General features: G+C 41.0%; 1 protein-coding gene across 1 annotated transcript in view; it reads left to right on the top strand.

The window, feature by feature from the left end:
- LOC102833043 (kalirin-like) overlaps positions 1–22,397 on the top strand; it is a 398,989-nt gene that overhangs the window by 223,380 nt on the left and 153,212 nt on the right. The window contains exon 11 of the mRNA XM_006869427.1: positions 13,544–13,735. Coding sequence (XP_006869489.1) covers positions 13,544–13,735 — 192 coding nt within the window. The remainder of the gene's footprint in view (positions 1–13,543; positions 13,736–22,397) is intronic.

Consider the following 22,397-nt stretch of genomic DNA (forward strand, 5'->3'; position numbering starts at 1 on the left):
TCCTGTAACAATCTTTCACAACTGAATCATAGAATTCATTAGCATCTTCCCCCACCTTCTCTTCCCCAGACGATGGCTAGATGAGACATTAAATAATTCACTGCATTGCAGAGAGGCTTGCAGATCAATATGGATTTGGAAAATCCTAGTCCCCTACAGTGCTATTTGTGATCAGTCCCAGTGAAAAGACTTGAGGGAGCCCTTTGCTAACAGAGATGGAAGCACAAGTTTGAGCCAAGCCCTCTGCTTCTGGCGACTCATCCGTTTACCCAGATTTCCCTTGGTCAAGCACATCCTTTCCCTCTGTGCCATCTCTAGAAGTGAAACAGGAGAAAAATTAAATCCATAAGCCCCAAGGTTTTCACTGATATTTTCAAGCCAACTGTCTTGTCTATCCAAAACCCTCCCTTCTTCCTCTCACGCCCACTACCTCCCACTAACAGCCAAACATAGACTATGGAAAACAGGAAAAACAGCAACACTGCAAAGTTACATCTTTTAAGAGAGAACATTGCTTTGAGTACATTTCCCCCCATATCTCTTGAATTGCCAAACCCTGCAGTTTTATTTGTCTTTGTTGGGGAATTGCATGTTGCTTTGGCTGTAACCATGTGAGCATGCACTTCTACAGGGCCAGCACTTCCCTGTATCTTTAACTGAACCCTTATGTCGATTTTCTTCACTTTTTAAGTGGTTTTCTGCTGGATTTTTTTGTATGTGTGTGTCCACATTCTTCTGTTGTGGTTCTGTGTGCCCCTTCCTTGTTTTGAAAATACGAATAGAGTTGGAGAAAGGAGGGAGGGGAGAGGGTGGACAGAGGAATGGAAATTGTGTTATCAAATTCCTGAAGTGGTGGGTTGCTTCCCATCAGCAATATGGATGCCAGCTGGCAACATCTGGGGGCCTTCTTAGTGGGAATAGGATAAAAACGCCTCCATCCTCAGTTAGTCTTCAGAGCTTTATGTGTCTGCAGGGAGGTCTCCTAGTATTGATCCCCTAATTACTAATCTCTCTCTGGCTGGCTGCTTTGCCACAGACTGCAGCTCTGGACCAAACTCTGGCCCTCTGCCCTTTTCTGTATGCACCATCTTCTTATGCTCTGCTGTAAGTGCCCAACCTGACTCTTCTAGGGCTGGCTCTGCCTTCTGTTCCTCTCCATGACTGGAAGGGAGAAGGCATGGGGGGAAAGTTCTTCCTTGCTTTATGTCTCCATCCTCTAGGGATGGCATGTTTTCTGGAATCTGGACTGGTCATTTCTCACCTACAGTACCTTGTTTTCTGTCAAATCATACCTGAAACATATATTGGCAATCTCTAGGATGGATGTTGATTTTGCTGCAGAAACATGGTGTTTCATTATTATTATTGTCTCAAGTAGCTAATTGAAGTAGTTAATTCTCATTATTTGTTTTTCTCTGTTCTTAACAGTGATTATTTATTCACCTTCCCACCTGCATCTGTTGTTGTTGTTGTTGTTAAGTGCCATTGAGTCGGGTCTGACCCATAGTGACCCTGTACAGGGTTTCTGAGGGTGTAAATCCTTACGGGAGTAGAAAGCCTCATCTTTCTCCCGCGGAGCGGCTGGTAGTTTCGAACCGTTGACCTTAAGGTTCGCAGCCCGATTCGTAACCACTACGCTACCAGAGCATCTGGGAGGAAATAAATTGCAGGGCCTTTAGAGGGCAATATAGAAATGGTGAACCAGGTAGAAAGGCCTGGTGATTTACTTCTAAACATCAGCCAATGAAAACCCTCTGGATCACAGGGTCTGATTCAGAACAAATCATGGAGATGGTGCACCACTGTCGTGTTGCATTCAGTTGTGCTTGGTGCTGTTGGCATGAATCTGGGACCACTAACAACAACATGTAAATGAAGAGAGTGATTGAAGATTAGAAGGGAAAGAAAAGGATTCATTAAAGAGAAAGCACCCCAGCAAAGGACAACTGCTTATATTCTCTCAGAATTTTTTGAACTAGGTACATTATTAAACATATAATGTTAGATGGGTGGCGGCGGTGGTTCCAACTCAAAGCGACTCAGACTGTAGGAAAATAAAATTTACTTTAAAAATTCTTGAAGTTCTTAAAAAAAAATACATGAAGTTCTGAAAATATGCCATTTATTGTTAATAGGAAAGGGTGCTGATGCATTTTAGACCTAACGAGGAAAATGTGCTCGCCAGCAAGTAGAACTGTGTTTGAGAATGCGATGTGATGATTGCATAGGTAACTGTCATAAAGCTGGTGTTTTTTGTTGTTGTTAAGTGCCTTCGAGTCAATTCTGAACCATAGCAACGCTGTATAGGGTTTCCAAGGAGCAGCTGGTGAGCTTGAACTACTGACCTTTGCAGTTCAAACAACTTTGCAGTCTGACGCATTAGCCCACAGCACCACACCAGGGTTCCCAGAAATAACTTTAGCACCAGAACAATTTGTGTCAGGGTGTATTGACATCTACAGTGGTTATTTTTGGTATTGGTCCCAATTAGAAGAGTGAAGACTTGTATGGATATATTCCAACATGAGGATCATCTAATTAGGACTACTTATTAGACACTCATGGTTTGGACATACAAAAAGGAGGCAACTATTGTTTTCCAGATTCAGAACCTCCAGGAGGGTGTTGTGCTTCCAGCAAATGTAGTTGCAGGTTCACCCATCACTGGTACCTAGAAGTAGTTTTCTTCTTCTCTCCCCACATCTTCCCACCTAAGACCATGAAGCCATTGCCAAAATCCCACTCCTTCCTCCTCTGCAGGAACCAGAAGATAGAGGAGAAATATCTGCTGCTCCAGAATAAAAATTGAGAATTATTTCCCTATTTGTAAATTTTGGTTGATTGTATATGATGTGTTCTAGTAGTACTATATTTTAGACACAGCATGTGCTCAACTGAATTTCTTTATCTTAGCCTGAGAACCCAACCTTCAATTACAAATAAAATAAATTCCCAGTGCTAAGTACGTGGTTTACCAAGGAACTTTTGGATCATTACTGATCCTTAAGCAGGATACTACTTACATCAAGAGATGAAGGAAACATCCATTTCAGAACCTTACTGCTGTCAAGATGCTGGACTGCAGAGATGTTGGATCTGATGCCTATAGAAAGAAGGGTACTATGCTACATTGAGGAGAGGTGAAGATAGAAAACATGTGGAAGATATGACCCTTTCTTTGAAGGAGAATGCAATGGTTTTTAGAAGGCTATATGTGCACATTGAGAATGTATTACCTCCAAACTGAGAAGAGTTGAAAAAGAGTCATTGCAATATTAAATATCAAAGGCCTTTGTGGTGGTGGTTGTATACCATTACATCAGTCCTGCTCCTAACCATCATGTATATGGTTTCCGAGGCTGTAAATCTGTTACAGTAGCAGAAAGTCTCATCTTTCTCCCATGGAGCAACTGGTAGATTTGAACTGTTGACTTCACAGTTAGCAGCCCAATGCATAATTCACTATGATACCAGGACTCCTCAAGGCCTTGTTGTTGTTGTCAAGTGCTGTTAAGACAGTTCTGACCCACAGCGATCCTGTTTCCAAGGAGTGGCTGGTGAGCTTGAACCGCCAACTTTGCGGTTCAAACTGACTTTTCAGTCCAGCACATTAACCCACAGTGCCTTAGAGTGAGTGTAATACAAATAGAGAATCAAAGGATTGCAGTGAGTCTTGGAGAGGCACATTATTTGTTGAAAAGTGATTGATTGAAGTTTACAGTAAGAGAAATTTGAGTTAGAATTATGAATTGCCATTTTCTAGTGAAAGCATTCTTCAAATAAGTAACTTTACCTCTCTGAGTCTCAGTTGCCACATCTATAAAATGGAATTAACATTTATCTAATTGATACCAATGGAAACCCTGTAAAGGGTCGCTATGGGTCGAAACCGACTCGATGGCACTTAACAACAACAACAACAATTGATACCAAAGATTAGAGATAATGTATATAAAGAGCCTAACATAACACGTAACATATTCTAGACAACTGGTTAACTGAGAGATGCCTTTTTTGACCCATGGGTTATTTAATTTTCGACTATTTGGAGATTTTACAGAAAGATTTCTATTATTGATTTCTAATTTAATTCCATTGTGGTCAAAGAAAATGCATTGTATGACTTGCATCCTTTAAAATGTACTGAAATTGATTGGTGGACTGCATTATGATTGTCTTGGTAAATGTTTTAAGAGCATCTGAAAGGAATATTTATTCTGTTCTTGTTAGATGGAGACCTCGAGAAATGTCATTTAGGTCAAGTTGGTTGCTCTGGTTCAAATCTTTTATATATTTTCTGGCTTTCTGTCTACTTCTTCAGTTACTGAGATGGGGAAGACTGTAATCTCTGACTATAATTGTGCATTTATCTTTTTCTCCTTGCATTTCTTTCGGTTTTTGCTTGTTTGGAAGCTCTTGTTTTTAGACCTTCAACATAAATGTATAGTACTGTTATACTCTTTTGCTGAAATGACTTCATTGTTATGAAATAACCTTTTTTTTTCCTGGTAATATTCTTTGCTCTGAAATTTACTATCTGTTATTAATATAACCACTCCAGCTTTTCTTGGTTAATGATTAGTGTGTATCATGCTACATTTTGGGGGTTTCTTCCTATCTGTTTACTGTTAGTCTGTTTGTGTCTTTACCTTTAAAATGTGTGTCTTGTAGGCAGTGTGTATTTTGATTGTGGCATTTAGTACATTTATCTTGAATGTGATTGTTGATGAAGTTAAGTTTACGTTTCCCGTCTTGTCATTTGTTTTCTAAGTGTTCCATCTGCTATTTGCTTCTCTGTTTGACTTTTTTTCTGCCCTTTTATGCACTGAGGCATTTTTATTATTCCATTTTATTGCCCTTGTTGACTAACTATAATAACCTTAATATAAATACTACATAAGTAATGACAATATGTACATATAATTCTTCATATGAAATATAGGCATAATGACAACTTAAAGTCCTTGTCTGCTAATTTTAACATCTGCATTGGTTCTAGATCATTGGTTATTGATTTTTCTCTTCACTGCATGCCCAGTAATATTTTTAATTAAATACCAGACATTGTGATTTTTAACATACTGGATGCTAGGTATTTTTGTGTTCCTATAAATATGTTCTGGGACACAGTTAAGTTACTTGAAAACAGTTTGATCCTTCAGGTCTTCCTTTTATTATTTCTTAGGCAGGACTCCTGATGTAGTGCTGTAGGATCCGCACTGTACTGCGAACCACAAGGTCAGCAGTTCAAACCCACTGTCTGCTCCTGAGAAATCCTAAACAGGGTCACCATGAGTCAGAACTGACTCGATGGCACTGAATAACAACAGCAACAGGCAGGATTGGACCAGTGCTTTTGTCCCCAGTGTGGTGCTGTGAGATAAAGCACTGTACCACAAGGTTGGTTTGAACCACAAGGTCAGCAGTTCAAAATCACAAGCCACTCTTTGGAAACCCTATGCAGGGTCACTATGAGTCGGAACCAACTCAATGGCACATAACAGCAACAATAATTATTTGCTAATACTGAGAAAATACTCTGTTAATACTCTATCCAGTGTCTCAGACCATTGGGATTTTTCAGTCTGGTGGGAACTGGGACTATCTCTAGACCTGAATGAATACTGAGCACTGTTACATCTAATTTTTATTCAAGTGTTTATTTTTCCTAGCCTCGGGAAGTTTCTACACACAAAAATGTTCCTTTACAGACCTCTGAGATTCTCTCCTCTCTGAGAATTTTCCCTTAGATTCTAGGCTTCATCTCCCAGTCCTCTCAGTTCCATTTCCTCAGAGAGTTAGCCAGACTTCACTTTGGTTCCCTTCACTGTATGTGGCCTGTAAACTCTCCCCAGCAGTCAGGCTATGGTGACTGGAAGACTCACTGTGTTTCCCATCATTCACTGTCCTTTATTGCCTGATATCCTATAGCCCATTAGTTCATATATTTCACCTATGTTTTGGTTGTTCAGGTAAAGGAAAGTCCAGATCTTGTACTCTGTCTTAACTGGAGGGTTTAATCCTGATAGCTCTTTACTATTACTTCTGGAGAGAGAAGACGGGAGAACAGTTGACAGAGGAAAAACTCCATGCTAACATCATAACTAATTAAAGAACTCTACCGACTTCTTTAGTCTGAAATTGATCAAACATGCAGTCAAGATGTATTGATAATTACTGGTGATTGGGATGTGAAGGTTGGAAACAAAGAGGAAAGGTCAGTAGTTGGAATATATGGCCTTGGTGATAGAAACAATGCTGAAGATCACATGGTAGAATTTTGCAAGACCAATGACTTAATAATTGGAAATACCCTTTTTAAACAACTTAAAAGTTAACTATATACACAGACCTCACCAGATAGGATACGTAGGAATCAATTTGAGTACATCTTTGGGAACAGACAGTGGAAAAGCTCCATATCATCAGCCAAAACAAGGCCAGGAGCAGACTGTGGAACAGACCATCAGTTGCACATAAGCAAATTCAGGTTGAAGGTAAAGAAAATTACAAGTCCAGAGAGCCAAAATATGACCTTGAACATATTCAAGTGGAATTTAAAGACCATCTTAAGAACATATTTCATGCATTTGACACTAATGATCAAACACCAGAAGAGCTGTGGATGGCATCAAGAATATCATAAAGAAAGCAGAAGGTCATTTAAAATACAGGAAAGAAAGAAGAAGCCAAAATGGATGTCAGAAGAGACTCTGAAATTTGCTCTCTGGTGTAGAGATGCTAAAATAAATGAACAAAGTGAGGAAGTCAGAGAATTGAACAGGAAGTTTCCAAAGTCAGTTCAATAAGACAAAGTCAAGGATTATAATGAAATGTTCAAAGGCCTTTAATTAGAAAACCTAAAGGGAGAACACACTCAGCATTTCTCAACCTGAAGGAACTGAAGAAAAATCCAAGCCTTGACTTGGAAAATTGAACTACTCTTTGGGCAAAACATTGAGTGATGCAGAAAGCATCTAAACAAGATGGAAGGAGTACACAAAATCACTGTACCAAAAAGAAATGGCCGATGTTCATCCATTTCAAGAGCTGGTATATGCTCAAGAACCAGTGGTACTGAAGGCATTGACTCCAGGAATTGACATCTACACTCCATAAGACTCCAGCAATGACAGAGTACAAATTGAAATCTTTCAACAAACTGATGCAGCACTGAAGAAACACGTTCATCTATGCCAAGATTTGGAAGACAACTACTTGGTCAGTCAATTGGAAGAGATTCATATTTGTGCCCATTTCAAAGACACAAGATCCAACAAACTGTGGAAATCATCAAACATTATCATTAATATCACATACAAGTAAAATTTTTCTGAAGACAATTTAAAAATGACTGCAACAGTATATCATCGACAAAGAACTGCCAGAAATTCAAACCAAATTCAGAGGACATGGAACAAGGAATATCATTGTTGATGTCATATGGATCTTGGTTGAAATCAGAGAAAACCAGAAAGATGTTTACCTGTCCTTTAGTGACTAGTCAAAGCCTTTTTTTTTTTTTTTTTAGTTTTTATTGTGAACTGAGTGATAGTTTACATGGGGGAACATTGGTTCTACACCATCATTTCATTGCAGTGATTACAATTTACTCTGGGCATCATTGTTTAACATTATTTGCTTATAGTCTGTCTTTTTTTTTTGGGGGGGGGGATGTACACAGAAACACTCAGGAATATATAGTAATTTAAACAACCAAAGGACACATTCTGCAAGCCTGCCTCCTGGCCACCAGTACCACTTAGTCCCTCTCTTTCCATGAGTCTAGAGTCCTCAGCTGCTCCCTCTCTCCATGTCTTCATCTCTGCCTCCATCTCTGGTGTCACTGCTTCTCTGGATAGGGTCCCGCATTCCTATTCAAAGCCTTTTGACTGTGTGGATCATGCCAACCAATAGATAACATTGCAAAGAATGGGTAATCAAGAACACTTAACTGTGCTCGTGAGGAACCTGTACAAATAGCAAGAGTCAATCATTTGAACAGAAAAAGGGGCTATAGACACCAAGAGGCAGCCGTTCAAACAGAACAAAGGGACACTGAATGGTTTAAAATCAGCAAAATTGTGTGCCAGGGATTATGCTTTCACTTTATTTAATCTGTATGCCAAGCATATAATCCAAGAAATTGAATTATATGAAGAAGAACACGGCATCAGGATTGGTAAAAGATTTATTAATAGCCTACAATATGCAAATGATACAACCTTGCTAGCTGAAAGCAAAGAACACCTAAAATACTTACCTGATGAAGATCAAAGACTATACAGCCTTCAGTATGAATTGCTCCTCAATGTAAAGAAAACAAAAATCTTCACCACTGGACCAATAAATAACATCTGATAAAGAGAGGAAAGATTGAAGTTGCCAAAGACTTCATTTTGCTTGGATCCACAGTCAACACTCATAGAAGCAGCAATCAAGAAATCAAATGACATATTACATTATTCAAATCTGCTGCAGAAAAACTCTTTAAAGTGTTTAAGAGCAAAGATATCAGTTTGAGGACTAAGGTGCACCTGACCCACGCCATGGTATTTTCTATAGCCTCATATGCATATGAAAGTTAGACATTGAATAAGGAAGACCACAGAAGAATTGATATATTTAAATTATGGTGTTGGAGAAGACTATTGGAAGTACCATGTACTACCGGAAAAACAAACAAATCTGTGTTGGAAGAAGTACAGACAGAATGCCCCTTACAAACCAGGAAGTGAAAGTTCGTCCTACTTTGGACATGTTACTATCAGGATGGGGCAGTCTCTGGAGAAGGACATCATGCTTGGTAAAGTGGAGGGTCAGTAAAAAAGAGGAATACCCCCAATAAGAAGGATTGGCACCAGTGGGCTCCAGCACAACAACAATTGTGAGGTTGGCACCGGACCTGCCATTGTTTCATTCTGTTGTTCATAGTGTTGCTTTGAGTTGGAACCAACTCAATGGCCCCTAACAACAACAACATCATCATACAATTCATAGATTCTTGATGTTATTAAAAATGTTATTTGAATGTCTTGTAAGTCTTAGGATGCAGTTGTCTTCAGAATATAGAACTTACACTGATACTCCTAGAATAGTGAATAACTTTGAAAAATTATAAAAAACATTAGGCAATGTGATCACATTGGTCTGCTAATAAGGAGAAGTGGGGGGGGGGGGGAACAGCAAAGAAGTTGTGAGCTAAATCCAACCATGTTTAATAGACTCCTGTCAATCTGGGTTGAGACCTGGTTGGCCAGCAGTGTGGCAATACCTGGGGACTCCTGGGCCCAGGGACAGGGACATGGCCACAGAGGACTAGAGCGGAGAGTGAAGCGTCTAGCTAATATGGAGTGAGGGGAGATGTACAAGAACACCCATACCTGCAGATAATACCCACTTGACCTGGCTTCAACTCGACTAGAGGATGAAAGAAAAGGAAAAAATAAGTAATCTGCTACAATTTGTTGAACATGACCTATACTTATGGATGTAGTAGCTCAAGAGAGGGAACGAATCTTTACAGCGAGGATCTTTGTACACATGGTTGACAGGAATGGGCAACTTAGACATTGGCTACCCTAAATGGGAGGTGGGGGGGAGCTACAAAGGCAAAAAGTGACTGGCTTACAAGCTTTCAAGAGGGAGCCTAGTTCCAGAGGGTGAGGGGGAAGGTAGAATCTCCATCGAGTGGTTTCCAACCTGTCTGGACAGGGCTGGTGAAATGAGATGGGGATAAGATGCTTGTGGTTTAATAGTGAATAATTGCTATCAAGACTGACTGAGTGTTACGAATGTAAAGGTAGACATTTTGTAGCAAAAGGAGGAGAGTGGTTGATCTTGCAGTCCAGGAGTGGAGGACTCTGGGGCCATCAAGGTAGAACAGAGTGTGACACCCTATCCAGAGATTCAGGGATACCAGAGATGGAGACAGAGGAAATGATTGGAGAGATGAACGGGTTGGGGACTCTGAACTCAAGAAGAGAGACGGGCTGTGTGCTGACAGCCGGGGGGCAGGCTTGCGGGGTGTACACTTTGGTTGTTTGAATGGTCATATATTCCTGAGTGCTTTGGTGTACATCAAAAAAGAAAAAAAAGAGGGAATGGAAGCAAATGCTGTTGAATGATGATGCATGGAGGGGATTGTAATCGTTGCAATGAAACAAAATACAATTGGATGAATGTAAAGCTGATGTTCTTCCATGTACATTATCACTCAATTCACAGTAAAAAACTTAAAAAGAAAAAAAAATTTACATTAATTAAGATTGTGTTAAATGAAATTTTTTAAAATGTAGGAAATGAATTTCTAGCACAAAAGGGGTCAGGATACTAGTTTGAGATCGAACATAGAGACAGTAGGGGACCACGTGAATTCTTAAGCAAAGGGAGGAACAGAAAGTCCTGCTAGAAGGAATCCCTTTAGGAAGCTGAGATCATACTCTGTGGAGCAGAAGCAGGATACCCAGTGTCAATACTATACAGGGGAGAAACTCTTTTTTAAGATTCAAATGCATCCTCAACAGGACCTAAACTTGGGAGGAACACTCTCCCAACTGATCCAGGCCACCTCTGCCAGAAGAGGAAAGGCGCTGTTTCCAAAGAAAGCCAAGTATGGGGTCTAACAGAGAAGTGGTTTCTGGGGATTCGCTTCTTGCCATTCACTAAAAAGGAGAGCACACAGAGGGGATAAAAATCAACAGAATGCCATACCAAGTTGTAGGAACTGGAGTGGACCCACTAAGTGTTGACATGAGGGAACTTTGCCTTCAAAGGCTCACTGTCATCCTCCACTGGATTTTAAATGGACACAGACTCAGGATGGTATATTATACCAAAAACAAACCCACTGCTATCGTATCAGTTCTGCTCATAGTGGCTCTAGTTCTCTACAAAGCAGAACTACTCCCATAGAAGTCTGTAAACCTTTATGGATACAGACTGTCACACCTTTCTCCTGAGGAGCAGCTGCTGGGTTCAGTTAGCAGCTGAACCATGGAGGCAATAAGAGCTCTAACATAAAAAAGTTACGTTTTCATTTGCTTTCAGAAAATTGACTTGGGAGACAAAAGAAATGGATTTGAGTTATGATGTGTGATACTTACTTAGATACATAGTGTTGGCAAACAATTTAACTTATGTGTGCTTTGGCTTCCTTGTCTGTGACACGAAGATATTGATAAGGATTGATTGTTGTTGTTAAGTGCTGATAAGTCAATTCTGACTCATAGCGAACCTGTATAGCATTTCTGAAGGAGGAGTGGCTAGTGGATTTGAACTGCCGATCTTGTGATTCAAACCGACCTTGCAGTGCTTATTCTACAATGCCATACCAGGACTGCAAAGTACTATTTAAATGTAGGTTTTAGGGGATACCTTGATTTGTCTGCCATTCATTAATCTCAAAATCCAGAGACAAGTCTGTGCCCTCCCCAGTATTTGCCCTTTCTGTCTCTTTTTTTCCTCTAATGCCAGTATAATTTTACTATTTTTTCTCACTACCCATTTGTTCCAACCATGCCACCCTACAAAACCTCATCAGTAGGAGTGGGGTTTTCTACTGGATCTCTGGTTGTCCCATTCTCTAGCCCACACAATCCCCCTTTTTAATAATGACTACTTTGGACCTCATCCTTCCTCGTCCCCAGGGTATAGAGTCAAGGATGCTCACGCCATATTACCAAGGGAGGTGACACTCGGCTCCAGAAGTGTTGTTATTTACCATTTTTCCAAATGCTTCCCTTTAAAACACATGATCCTTGTCCTACTGCTTCAGCCCAGTAGTCTGAAGCCATGACAGTGTAGCTGGGATGCCTGTTCTTTCAGAGACAAGTTATTCTAGAATGTTCTGTTTTTATTTAGTGACTAGAAAATATAAATTTACAACTTCTGGGCTTTCCAGAGTTTTCTAAGAGGAATTGAGGAATTCTTGAAAAAATACTCTCACCCATCACCTATGAGTACTTTATTATTAGAAGTTGTGGGCAACCCCATGAAAGCCTCCTTTTACCTGGCTCCCAGCCACAGAGGTTACCCTGTCTGCCATTCTACATCACTCCCTGTGCTTCCATATGGCTCCATATGACTTCTTTCATTTGCTTTCCAGAGCTGGTCTGCCCTTCTTTGACTCTGTGGAAGAGCCTTTTTTTCCACATACAAGGCTGATCTATCTTTCCATGAACTTCCCGGGTGAGGCCTGGAATTTTCTTCCTTTTTCTCAGCCTCCCATCACCACCATCTCATCTCCCCAGCATTGGGTCAGTGTTTGCCTGGAGCAGTTGGTTTGCAGACAGCATTCTTACCAAACTATGAGTTCTAAAAACCATGACAAGTGTTGCTGAGGGCCTGCCCATCTCCTATCAGTATGGTCAAGAGGCTAACCTCTGAAAGGTTCAATCCTGGACCTTCAGGTGAGTCCAGAAGACTCAATGGAGATCTGGAGGACTCTTCACATACAAACTAAAGCATGATAAAGTCACTGCTCATTATTCCCTTTCACTCCTCACCTTTTTTTGTGTGTTCAATACTGACTGCTTCTGCTACCAGCTTCCTGTTCTCATCAGCAACCACTTGTTTATCACTTCATAGAACATTGTGCAGACTTCGAGGGGTATTAAGAGAATAGAATATGCTTCTGATTCATCAGCTCTAAGTCAGGATCTTTCAGGAGATGTTTTTAAAGAAAGCTTGTGGAGGGAAAGTTGAATGCATGGCATATGATGTAATGATCATGGTAAAGGCAATGACTGCTATTCTGATGAATAATAATTGCAAGTTGGTTGCTTTTTAAAATACTCTAGAGAGCACCATGGTTGTGTTGGAGGAGTATGCATGCATATGTGTGTATGTGAATGCACATGCTTGTACACACAGTAGCTTATAAATAATAGTCACCAGACTCCTCCCCAACCTTCCTGTAAACAGTATGCTGTTACTGAGTGCACAGGCAATAGCCTGCATCTCCTCACTCGGGCTGTAGCTGCTTCCTTCTGTCAACTCCCTGAAGTTTCTGACCCCTGCCCCTCCAAAGAGATAACTGTGTTCCAAAAGATAAACACCCATAGTTAGTTACAGGGCACTTGGGAGGAAAAGGGGAAGTAACTCTCCAGTTACTGCTTTCTTGGTGTTTTCACTTAAGAACACATCTTTGTGGATGAGGCAGCTCTGACTCTGGCAGTCGCAGCCCGAGATGTAATGGCAGTGACAAGTCTTTGTAAGGATGGGGTAGTCCTGGAGAAGGGAAGGGGTTTGAGGTGATTGCATGTCCCCTGGCTTCTTTTCAGAGATGCTCCACCTCTGAGAAGTCCCAGGGATGAGGCACTTGGCTGGTACCCACTTGTGTGGAGCAGCCAGGCAGGCTGCTAGCTACTGAGAGGCGGCATGTAAGCACCACACACAGCTCTCCTATGCCAGAGCAGAAAGCTGTCGGCTCAGCGCCTACTCCTCTCTGCACTGGCTCTGGGAGCCCGCAGTGGGCTAGGGGGAGGCACCAAGCTCACTTTGTGACTGCCAGTTGACTTTCCCTCACTATTGTTGCTGGCAGAATACGTACACCAACGCAGACAAGCTCCTGGAAGCAGCGGAGCAGTTGGCTCAGACAGGGGAATGTGACCCGGAGGAGATCTACAAAGCAGCCCGACACCTGGAGGTGCGAATCCAAGACTTTGTGCGCAGGGTGGAGCAGCGCAAGCTTCTCTTGGACATGTCTGTCTCCTTCCACACACACACCAAAGAGGTAAGGGGAGCTCATGGCAAGGGGGGTTCAGCTGGATTAGTTTATCCTGCCAAGATTCGGGTTCATTTCCTAGTAAAATTGCCCCCAACATATCACTAAGATCTGGGTAGTCTGGGGGTTAATAGCCTGCTAATGTTGATGATTCTAAAAATTTGCTTCTGATAACCTATATTTTAAGTCTCAACCAAAATAAGGCAGATTTTCTTCCCCAGCTCTAGTGAGGGTAGGAGAGGCATGGAAAAAGGTAGCTGGGGTAAAGGGAGGGGGTAGAGGGTACTGTTAGAGAGACCTTGTAGTACAATGGTTAAGGCACTCAACTGCTAGCCAAAAAAAGTCAGTGGTTCAAATTCACCCACTGTTCCACGGAAGAAAGATGTGGCAGTCTGCTTCCTTATGATTTGCCATCTCAGGAACTCTAGGGAGCCATTCTCCGCTGTCCTACAGGGTCACTATGAGTTTGAATCAACTTAATAGCAGTGTTTTTAAATTTTTACTATTAGAGAGTTGGCTCTGTAGGGTAAGTACTGGATTGCTAGCTACAAGGCCAGCGGTTCAAGCCCCCACTCTCACCCTCAGGTCACGCCACAGGAGAAAGATAAGGCTTTCTGCTCCCATAAAGCTTTACAGTCTTGGAAACCCTGTGCAGGGTAGCTATGAGTGGGAACTGACTTGATGGCAGTGAGTTTGGTGGTTTGGTTTGTTAGAGTGTTCAGTATGTAGCTGGAACATTTGGGGAACCCCCAGTACAGCAATAGCTACCGCAAGAGGAGATTTAAGGTAAATCTTGCTGATTCCTGCCAGAAATCCCACAGAAATTTGATCATCTCTGTAACTATCAATGAGTATTCAGATTGCAAATGTGGTCTATGTTTTAATAGTATTTTTTTTTAAGCAGTGAATGTGATCTGCTTAATGAGGTCTGCCCTAGGGTGCTAGGAAAGTGACTAGGCCCTCATGAGCCTATCAGTGAAGGAAGGGGTCCTTCACATAGAAGGAAACCCTGGGGCTAACCTGTAGACTACATCATCCACTATGTGGAAAAAGGAGAGAGGAAGGTGGATGATGTTAGGTTGTTGGCAGGGCAGAGGGGCCCATTGAGAGGAGGACAGTTGCAAACCTGTGATTGCCTCTCTGATTACCGTGGGTTATTCTGATCTGGTAGCGTAGTGGTTACGAATCGGGTTGCGAACCTTAAGGTCAGCGGTTCAAAATTACCAGCTGCTCCACGGGAGAAAGATGAGGCTTTCTACTCGCTTAAAGATTTACACCCTCAGAAACCCTGTACGGGGTTGCTATGGGTCGGAACTGACTCGACGGCACTTAACAACAACAACTCTGAATGTGAGTAAGTGGCCAGTAAGAAGGCACATTTAGCATCTCCTATAATAATACCCTTGGCAGGTGAACTCATTAGGTACTTGCATGCTTGTGTTCCCCCAGGGATTCATTTTAATGGAGTATTAATTAAAGTTTGATTGCTACTCAGGAAAAAAAATTAACCCTACTTAATTAAGTTGATTTTTGATATTTGAAATACATTTAGAAGTCAGGTTGTTAATACTTCACAGGCTTTGCTGACAGTTCATGGGAATGAATGTAAAGCATTGCAGTGCCTATCAGAGAAAAACATGAAAAGATAATGTTTTCTAAACTGAGATTCCCCAGGCAGATGAAGGGCTGGCCTGCCAGGCGAGCTCCCTGAAACTGGCTCGGCTTCCTCTCAGCGGGACCCACAGCCACTCTCTGATGAGTGTCTGCAAAGCAAGACGATTAGCTTTTAATCCGGTTTTTCCTGCCTGGATGTTGGCTTCCTTCTGGCTCTTCTGCCTCATAATGATGGTCTCCAATACCAAAGGCACGTGTATTCTCTTTTAATTATGAGCCCGTGGGTGGTAGAACATGAATGAAGAGGAGTCACACTCCTTGTAAGAGCTGTAGGGTGGGGAGGTGATGGCCTGGATCAGTTTCCATGTTTTGGGCCCTGGTTTCAGCTTCCTAGAGTCATCTTATCTGAGTTGTGAAGGGTGGAGCTGGGAGGGAGGAGGCACCCCTTTTTTTCTCCTTTTGGAAACTTCAGTTCCCTCTCTCTGCTACTCCTGAAACATTGAGTGTGACTTTCAGGAGCGCTTCTTAGCTACATCTTACATCAGCACACAGAGCTGGAGGTGGGAATCAAGCCCATACTCTGCCACCAAAAAACCCTGTGAGCGCATGCAAATCACTACATCCTTGGTCCTGAGTGCCTTCAGCTCTAAAGTTGTATAGTGACTCTAAGGCCCCTTACTGTTGGAAAGTGAATCCAAAGATTCAGTACTTTTTCTTCTCTTTATAACTGTCTTCATCTTATAACTGATGATGGTGAAAATAATGAACAATAATTATAGTTAAACCTGATAGAGTACAGCCTAGCCTAATAGTTGACTGTAAGCACTCAGTATACAAGGGGGCCTTCAAAAAGTTTGTAGAAGAATGGAATTTAAAAATAACAAGATTTTTCCAAGAACTTTTTGAAGCCCCTAATATACTAGTTTTGTTGTTGTTGTTGTTTGTATTAGATACTTATACATCTCATACATTTACGTATATCATCCCATGTAATTCTCATGACCATCCTCTGATACAGATTTTATTAAACATGTCTTCAAATGGAACATATTAAACAGATCTTCAAAAGTAAGCTCAGAAAATCACTTGCTTAAGTTACAGAGCTTCTCAATATTACAGCAGAAATTTTACTTATGGGTACGAATTGGGCTGCTAACTTCACGGTCAGCAGTTCGAAACTACCACAGGAGAAAAAGATGAGGCTTTTTGCTCTTGTAAAGATTTACAGCCTCGGAAACCTTGTACAGGGTCACTATGAATTGGAATATACTCCACACCACATAACAACAACAAGAAGCCCAAATATTATACTTGTAGTCTTAACTACTACCTGACACCATTTTCTGTCTTGTGTCTCTTCCTTTCTTCTGCTCTTCTTCCTTTATTTCACTCTTTTTCCTATTTAAATTTTAAATCCCTAAGCAGGGATATGGGGAGTGTAGATCTTGGCTGAGCAATGTAAATGCTAAGTATTGCCAGAGTTAGGGGGCTGGAAGACAGGAATAGTTAAAGCTGATTTATTAACCATTGCTTACCCAGATACCTCTTAAACCTTGCTAAACTTAGTTCTATTTGAGCCTGAGACTTGTTTCTCTACTGGCTTTCAGCCTACAAAATCTCATTTATATGAAATAGTATTAAAGACAATAGTATGATACTTTTGTTGTTGTTACATGCCATCAAGTTGTCCACCTCACAGCTACCCTGTATAGGGTTTCTGAGGAGTGACTGGCAGGTTTGAACTGCTGACTTAATGGTTAGCTGTCCAGTACTTATCCTGCAACACCACACCAGGACTCTAGTATACTAGGAGCAGGCAAAGAGAGAGAGGGGGAACTAACATTCATTTAGTACCTACTATGTGGAGGCCTGGTGTGGCATTGTGGGTTAATGCGCCAGACTGCAAAGCCATTTGAACTGCAAGGTTGGCGGTTCAGGCTCACCACCGTCTCCTTGGAAACCTTATACAGGGTCGCTATGGGTTGGAACCAACTCAACGGCACTTAACAACAACATGTGAAGTACTGGAGTCTCAGTGTTGCATTGTTGGTTAGTGCGCTGGACTGCAAAATTGGCTTGAGTTGCAATAGTCAGTGGTTCAAGCTCACTAGACACTCCTTGAAAACGCTGTATGGGGTTGCTATAGATTGGAACCAACTTGATGGCATTTAACAACAACTACAACATGTGAAGTACCTACTATGTGAAGTATCTTGTGTGGCGCTGTGGGTTAATATGCTGGACTGCAAGGTCAGTTTAAATCATAAGGTTGGTGGGTCAGGCTTACCAGCTGCTCCTCAGAAACCCTATACAGAGTCACTATGGGTCAGAACTGACTCGATGGCACTTCACAACAACAAAGTCAGTGACTGAAAGTAAGTGAATGAAAGTATGACTTGCCCTGCTCAGCTTTGCTAAAGTGGCCTTGAGTGGCATTAGAGTTGTTGATAAATACTGTCCTAGAGCCTTCCTAGAGGAATCCTGGTGGTGGAGTGGGTAAAGCACTTCACTGTTAACCAAAAGGTTGGCTATTTGAGCCCACTGGCCACTCCATGGGAGAACCCACCAGTCACTCCATGGGAGAAATATATGACCATCTGTTTCCATAAAGATTTACAGCCTAGGAGGAAGTTGTATTACATCCTATGGGCTCACTCTGAATTGGAACCAACTTGATGACAATTGGTTTGGTCTCAAGCCTTCCTGCCTGGTTATGGTTACCTCCTTTCTTCCTTTCCTTCCTTTCCTCTCTTCCTTCTTACCTACCTACAATAATCATTTGTGACAATTTTTGCATTAATATCAATGTGCAATAGAATATCGTTGTGAGATATGACTTGGAGGAAATGAATCTCTTTTCTAAGAGATTCCTGAGAGTCAACAGAATGATTTAACCTAGACTTCTTGTCACTCCCCAGGCTAAAGAGGATTATTTTACTTTCATCCACTCCCTGTATCAAAAGGTTTACTCTAATTAGGATCAGACAGAAATATAAATAGATGTTTAAAATACAGATATCTCCCAGCCTCATTTCTTCTGAAGATTGAAGAGTGTTTGTAATGCTGTTGGCGCTGCTTTGTGGGGGAACTCCTGGGAACCTTAGCAATTGGAAGAATTAAACCTTCTAACCATTTCATTGTAATTATTCATAGTCTTGAAGAATTGGAGGCTGCTGAAATGTTTGACATTGGGTGATTCATTAAGTCACCATACATCATATAATGAAATATTAGCGTCATTCTAAATCACACTGTCCAAGATAATGAATGGGATGAGGAAGGGCTCATGGTCTAATAGGTAAAAAGCTGTATATCAAGCATGACCACAGTTTTGATCTTACACATGTAGAATAAAGACTAGAAGGACATACAGTAAGAATGTTAAGCATGATTTGATTCTCTTTGGTACATTTTTCTAATTTACAGGCTTTCTTCAATGATAATTTCAATTGATCATTAGAAACAATCCCAATAAATGTTATTTCACAAAAACAATTTTTCATCCCTATTTAGTAGAGCTACTCAATAAAGAGAAGTGACAAATATGCGCTGGAGACTTTCTTCTGCATTCAGAGTCTCTGCTTTAGTACAGATTGTACAGAACTTTCAGATAGCTTCTTTTTGCCTCGGGCCAGGAGGGCAGACAGCTCTGTTTGCTAGCCTGAAGAGCAAGGGAGGATGTAGGGCAAATTGTTGACCTGAGTCCTCATTTTCTGCATCCAGGGATGAGGCATTTGGCATTTGTAGCAAGTGTCATCTGCTCTGCAAAAATTGTCCAGACAGAATTCTCTTTCCTTTCTGTGTTTCCATGGAAATGTTGCAACTGCAGAGCTTTCAAAATATCCATTTTTAGATACTTTTGTACTAAGAATTTGAGAGTCAAATTGACTAAGGAAAGTGGCCAGAGTAATCAACCTGAGCTCTTTGTAAGACAGCTTTGTTAAATGCCCCCTTCCTAACCTTGGTTTCTAACCTTGCAGAATCATTTTTCCATGTGATTCTCGGCTCAGATATGTGCACAAACATATATATCACAAACAAATGTATACCTGTTCCTCTACCCACGCACCCTACAATCAAAATGAAATCAGTCTTCAAGATAGATACTGGTTTCAAGAACAGACTAACTCCATGTGGTACAAATGGTTAAGTGCTGTTACTACTAGCCAAAAGGTTGGTGGTTCAAACCCTCCAGAGGTGCCTCAGAAGGCAGGCCTGGTAATCGCAGCCTTGAAAACCCAATGGATCAGTTCTACTCTGCATACATGAGGTTGCCATGAGTCATCATTGACCCAACAGCAAATAACAACAACATTGTGGTATTTAATTAAGAAATAAAAGCTAGTGTTGTTGTTGTTGTTGTTAAGTACCGTGGAGTCAGTTCCGACTCATAGCGACTCTGTACGGGGTTTCTGAAGCTGTAAATCTGTATGGGAGCAGAAAGCCTCATCTTTCTCCCACGGAACAGCTGGTAGTTTTGAACTGCTTATCATAAGATTAGAAGCCTGATTCATAACCACTACACTACCAAAGCTGTTGGTCAATGCCAAACAAAAATGGTAACTTCCAGATGAGGAAAGGGAGCTTCACCCTCTGGAAATATTACTCCTTTTAAGGAATAACCCTAGGATCAGTCAATTGTATCAGCACTTGAGTAAGTCAAAAAGCATTGCTCCTTACATGTACGAGTGTATTCCACACATGATGTGTTTAAACATGCCTCTGCCATCGGTGGATGCCGGCAGACAAATTCTCTCAGGAGTACACCTGTCTTCATCTCATTACATACCTTCAAGAAAAAGCCCCATCATAACAATGGCTTCTGGGGGAAGTTTCAGTTTTAGTTAAACGCAAGGCAGAGAGGTCAACAACTATTTTTTGGGATTCTCAACAAGTAATTTTGATAGGTTTTCTTAAAGGACACAGGACAGTCACAGGGATTTATTATGAAAAAGTTTAAGAAATTGAAATCTGAATTGGTGAGAAAAAGACCAGGATATTTGTGTCAATGAATTTTTCCCATCTAGACAAGCACCTTCTCATTCTTTAAGAGTAGCAAGGGTTGTTCTATGAGAATTTCATTGGGAAACCTTACCCCATCCACTCTACAATGTTGATCTTACTTCATCAGATTTCTTTTTGTTCCCCAAACACAAAGAACCTTTTAAAAGAATATAATCTGAATCCCTCAAGTATGCCAAAATGGCTGTTTTTATGTTGTGTAAATCTAAGAGTGCAGAATTCTTCAGGGAAGGATTAGAGAAACAGAAACCGAGCCTTCAGAGGCATATAGATCTATATAGAAGATATGTCAAGAAACAATAGCTTCACATTTTAATATTTTTGTTTAATAAAGGTTTCGATATTTTTATAGCAATTTTTCTTTCTTCTTACCCTCATACAATGGGCTTTCAGAACTGTGCAAATGGAACAACCAGTTCGCAGGAGAAGTGGTGAAATAAAATAGACTCTTTCCTGGGCCCCTCATCAATAGTTCTCATTATTTCTGCAAACCTCACACTTTCTTCCTTCCTTCTCCCCTCCTTTCCTGCCCTTTTCAGATACTCTTTTCTCAGGCTGCCCAACAATGCAAGCAGAGTAGTGTCTGTGTACTGACGCCTCCTAACTGTAGCTTCAATATTGTTGTTGCTAGCTTCCTTTGAGTTTGTGCCCCAACTCATTTTGACCTCATACACAACTGAACACTCTTGGTATGAATTGAAATCTTGGGACCCATAGGGTTTTCATGGACGGATTTTAAGAAGTGTGCCACTGGACCTTTCATCTTAAGCCATCTTAGTCTGGAAGCTCTGCTGGAACCTATTCACCATCATAAAAACCTACACACTTCCACTGATATGTGGGTGGTGATGTGCATTAGGCCATTGTCTGGGAATCAAACCTGGATCTTGGAAGGTGAGAATTTTACCACTGAACCAACCCTGCACCCATGGTTTCAATATTAAGACTCACCTTATACATTCCAATGAAAGGTTTCTTTGGCTGTACTTCTGCCCAGGTTCCAGAAATTCTCAAATTAGATCCATTCTTTTGGGTGAGAAAAAGAATGCTCACTGAGGGAAAGAGCGTGCAAAGCCATCCAAGTATAAGTATCCACTTGTACTAAGTAATCGTATCCAAGAAGAGAGGAGGACTGTGAAAGAATGCCTTACAGCACAGGTACATTTTGATCAAGAGGACAGACAGGGTTTGAGTCTGTCTGAAACATAATATTCTCTTTCAGAGAAAGAGGATTGATGGAGAAGGTGCAATGCTGAAGTGTTAGATCCTAAAGCAGAGGGCAAGAAGGAAAAACAAACAGGGAGCAGTAAAGCAAAGAACACGTGTGGTTTCTGCCAATATTCATACTGCCAAGATACTCCATGATTTTGCCTAATGAGCTCTGGCCATCATTACCATGTGATATCTTGAAACGAGAAGAGATCGTTCTAGCTGGGTTTCATTGGTCATCTGAAAATTAGTAAATTATCAGTCATGTTATCTCTTGATTTGCACTCTCTTCAAAGCAACCTAAGCATGTCTTACAGAAAAAGGAGGAAGATGTCATCAACACTTTAGCTGTAATCCACCCTTTGCCCTATTCCTGAATCAAATATTCTCCAATCATGGACAATTTTTATTTGTCATTGTATCCTCGGGAAGATACAATGACTTTGTCAGGCTGTTAATCACTGAACTCAAGCATCTCGCTGAATTGGTTATCTTTTAACTGATTTTCCTTAGCAGTAGGTTTTAACTCTGCCTCAGACAACAGTTTCTTTATAATACAGTAGAATGGAAATCTGAGTGAGAAATCCATTTTGACTCATTAATCAAAGCATATTTGGGGGAAGTTCATTGTTTTCTAATAAAATCGAGTAAAGAACTTAATGTGTACCCTTAGATTTCCATACTGTTTCTCAAGAAACCTTGGTGCAACTGTTATCTCATTTTTGTCTTTTACTGTCTCTACAATTTGGCTGCACGGCCATGTATGTAGTGGGAGTATCATGGGTCATTGTGGCTTTCCTCAGGAAAGAATGATGCTGAGTTTTTC

Source organism: Chrysochloris asiatica, unplaced genomic scaffold (assembly GCF_000296735.1).
Source record: "Chrysochloris asiatica unplaced genomic scaffold, ChrAsi1.0 scaffold00130, whole genome shotgun sequence".
NCBI lineage: Eukaryota > Metazoa > Chordata > Mammalia > Afrosoricida > Chrysochloridae > Chrysochloris > Chrysochloris asiatica.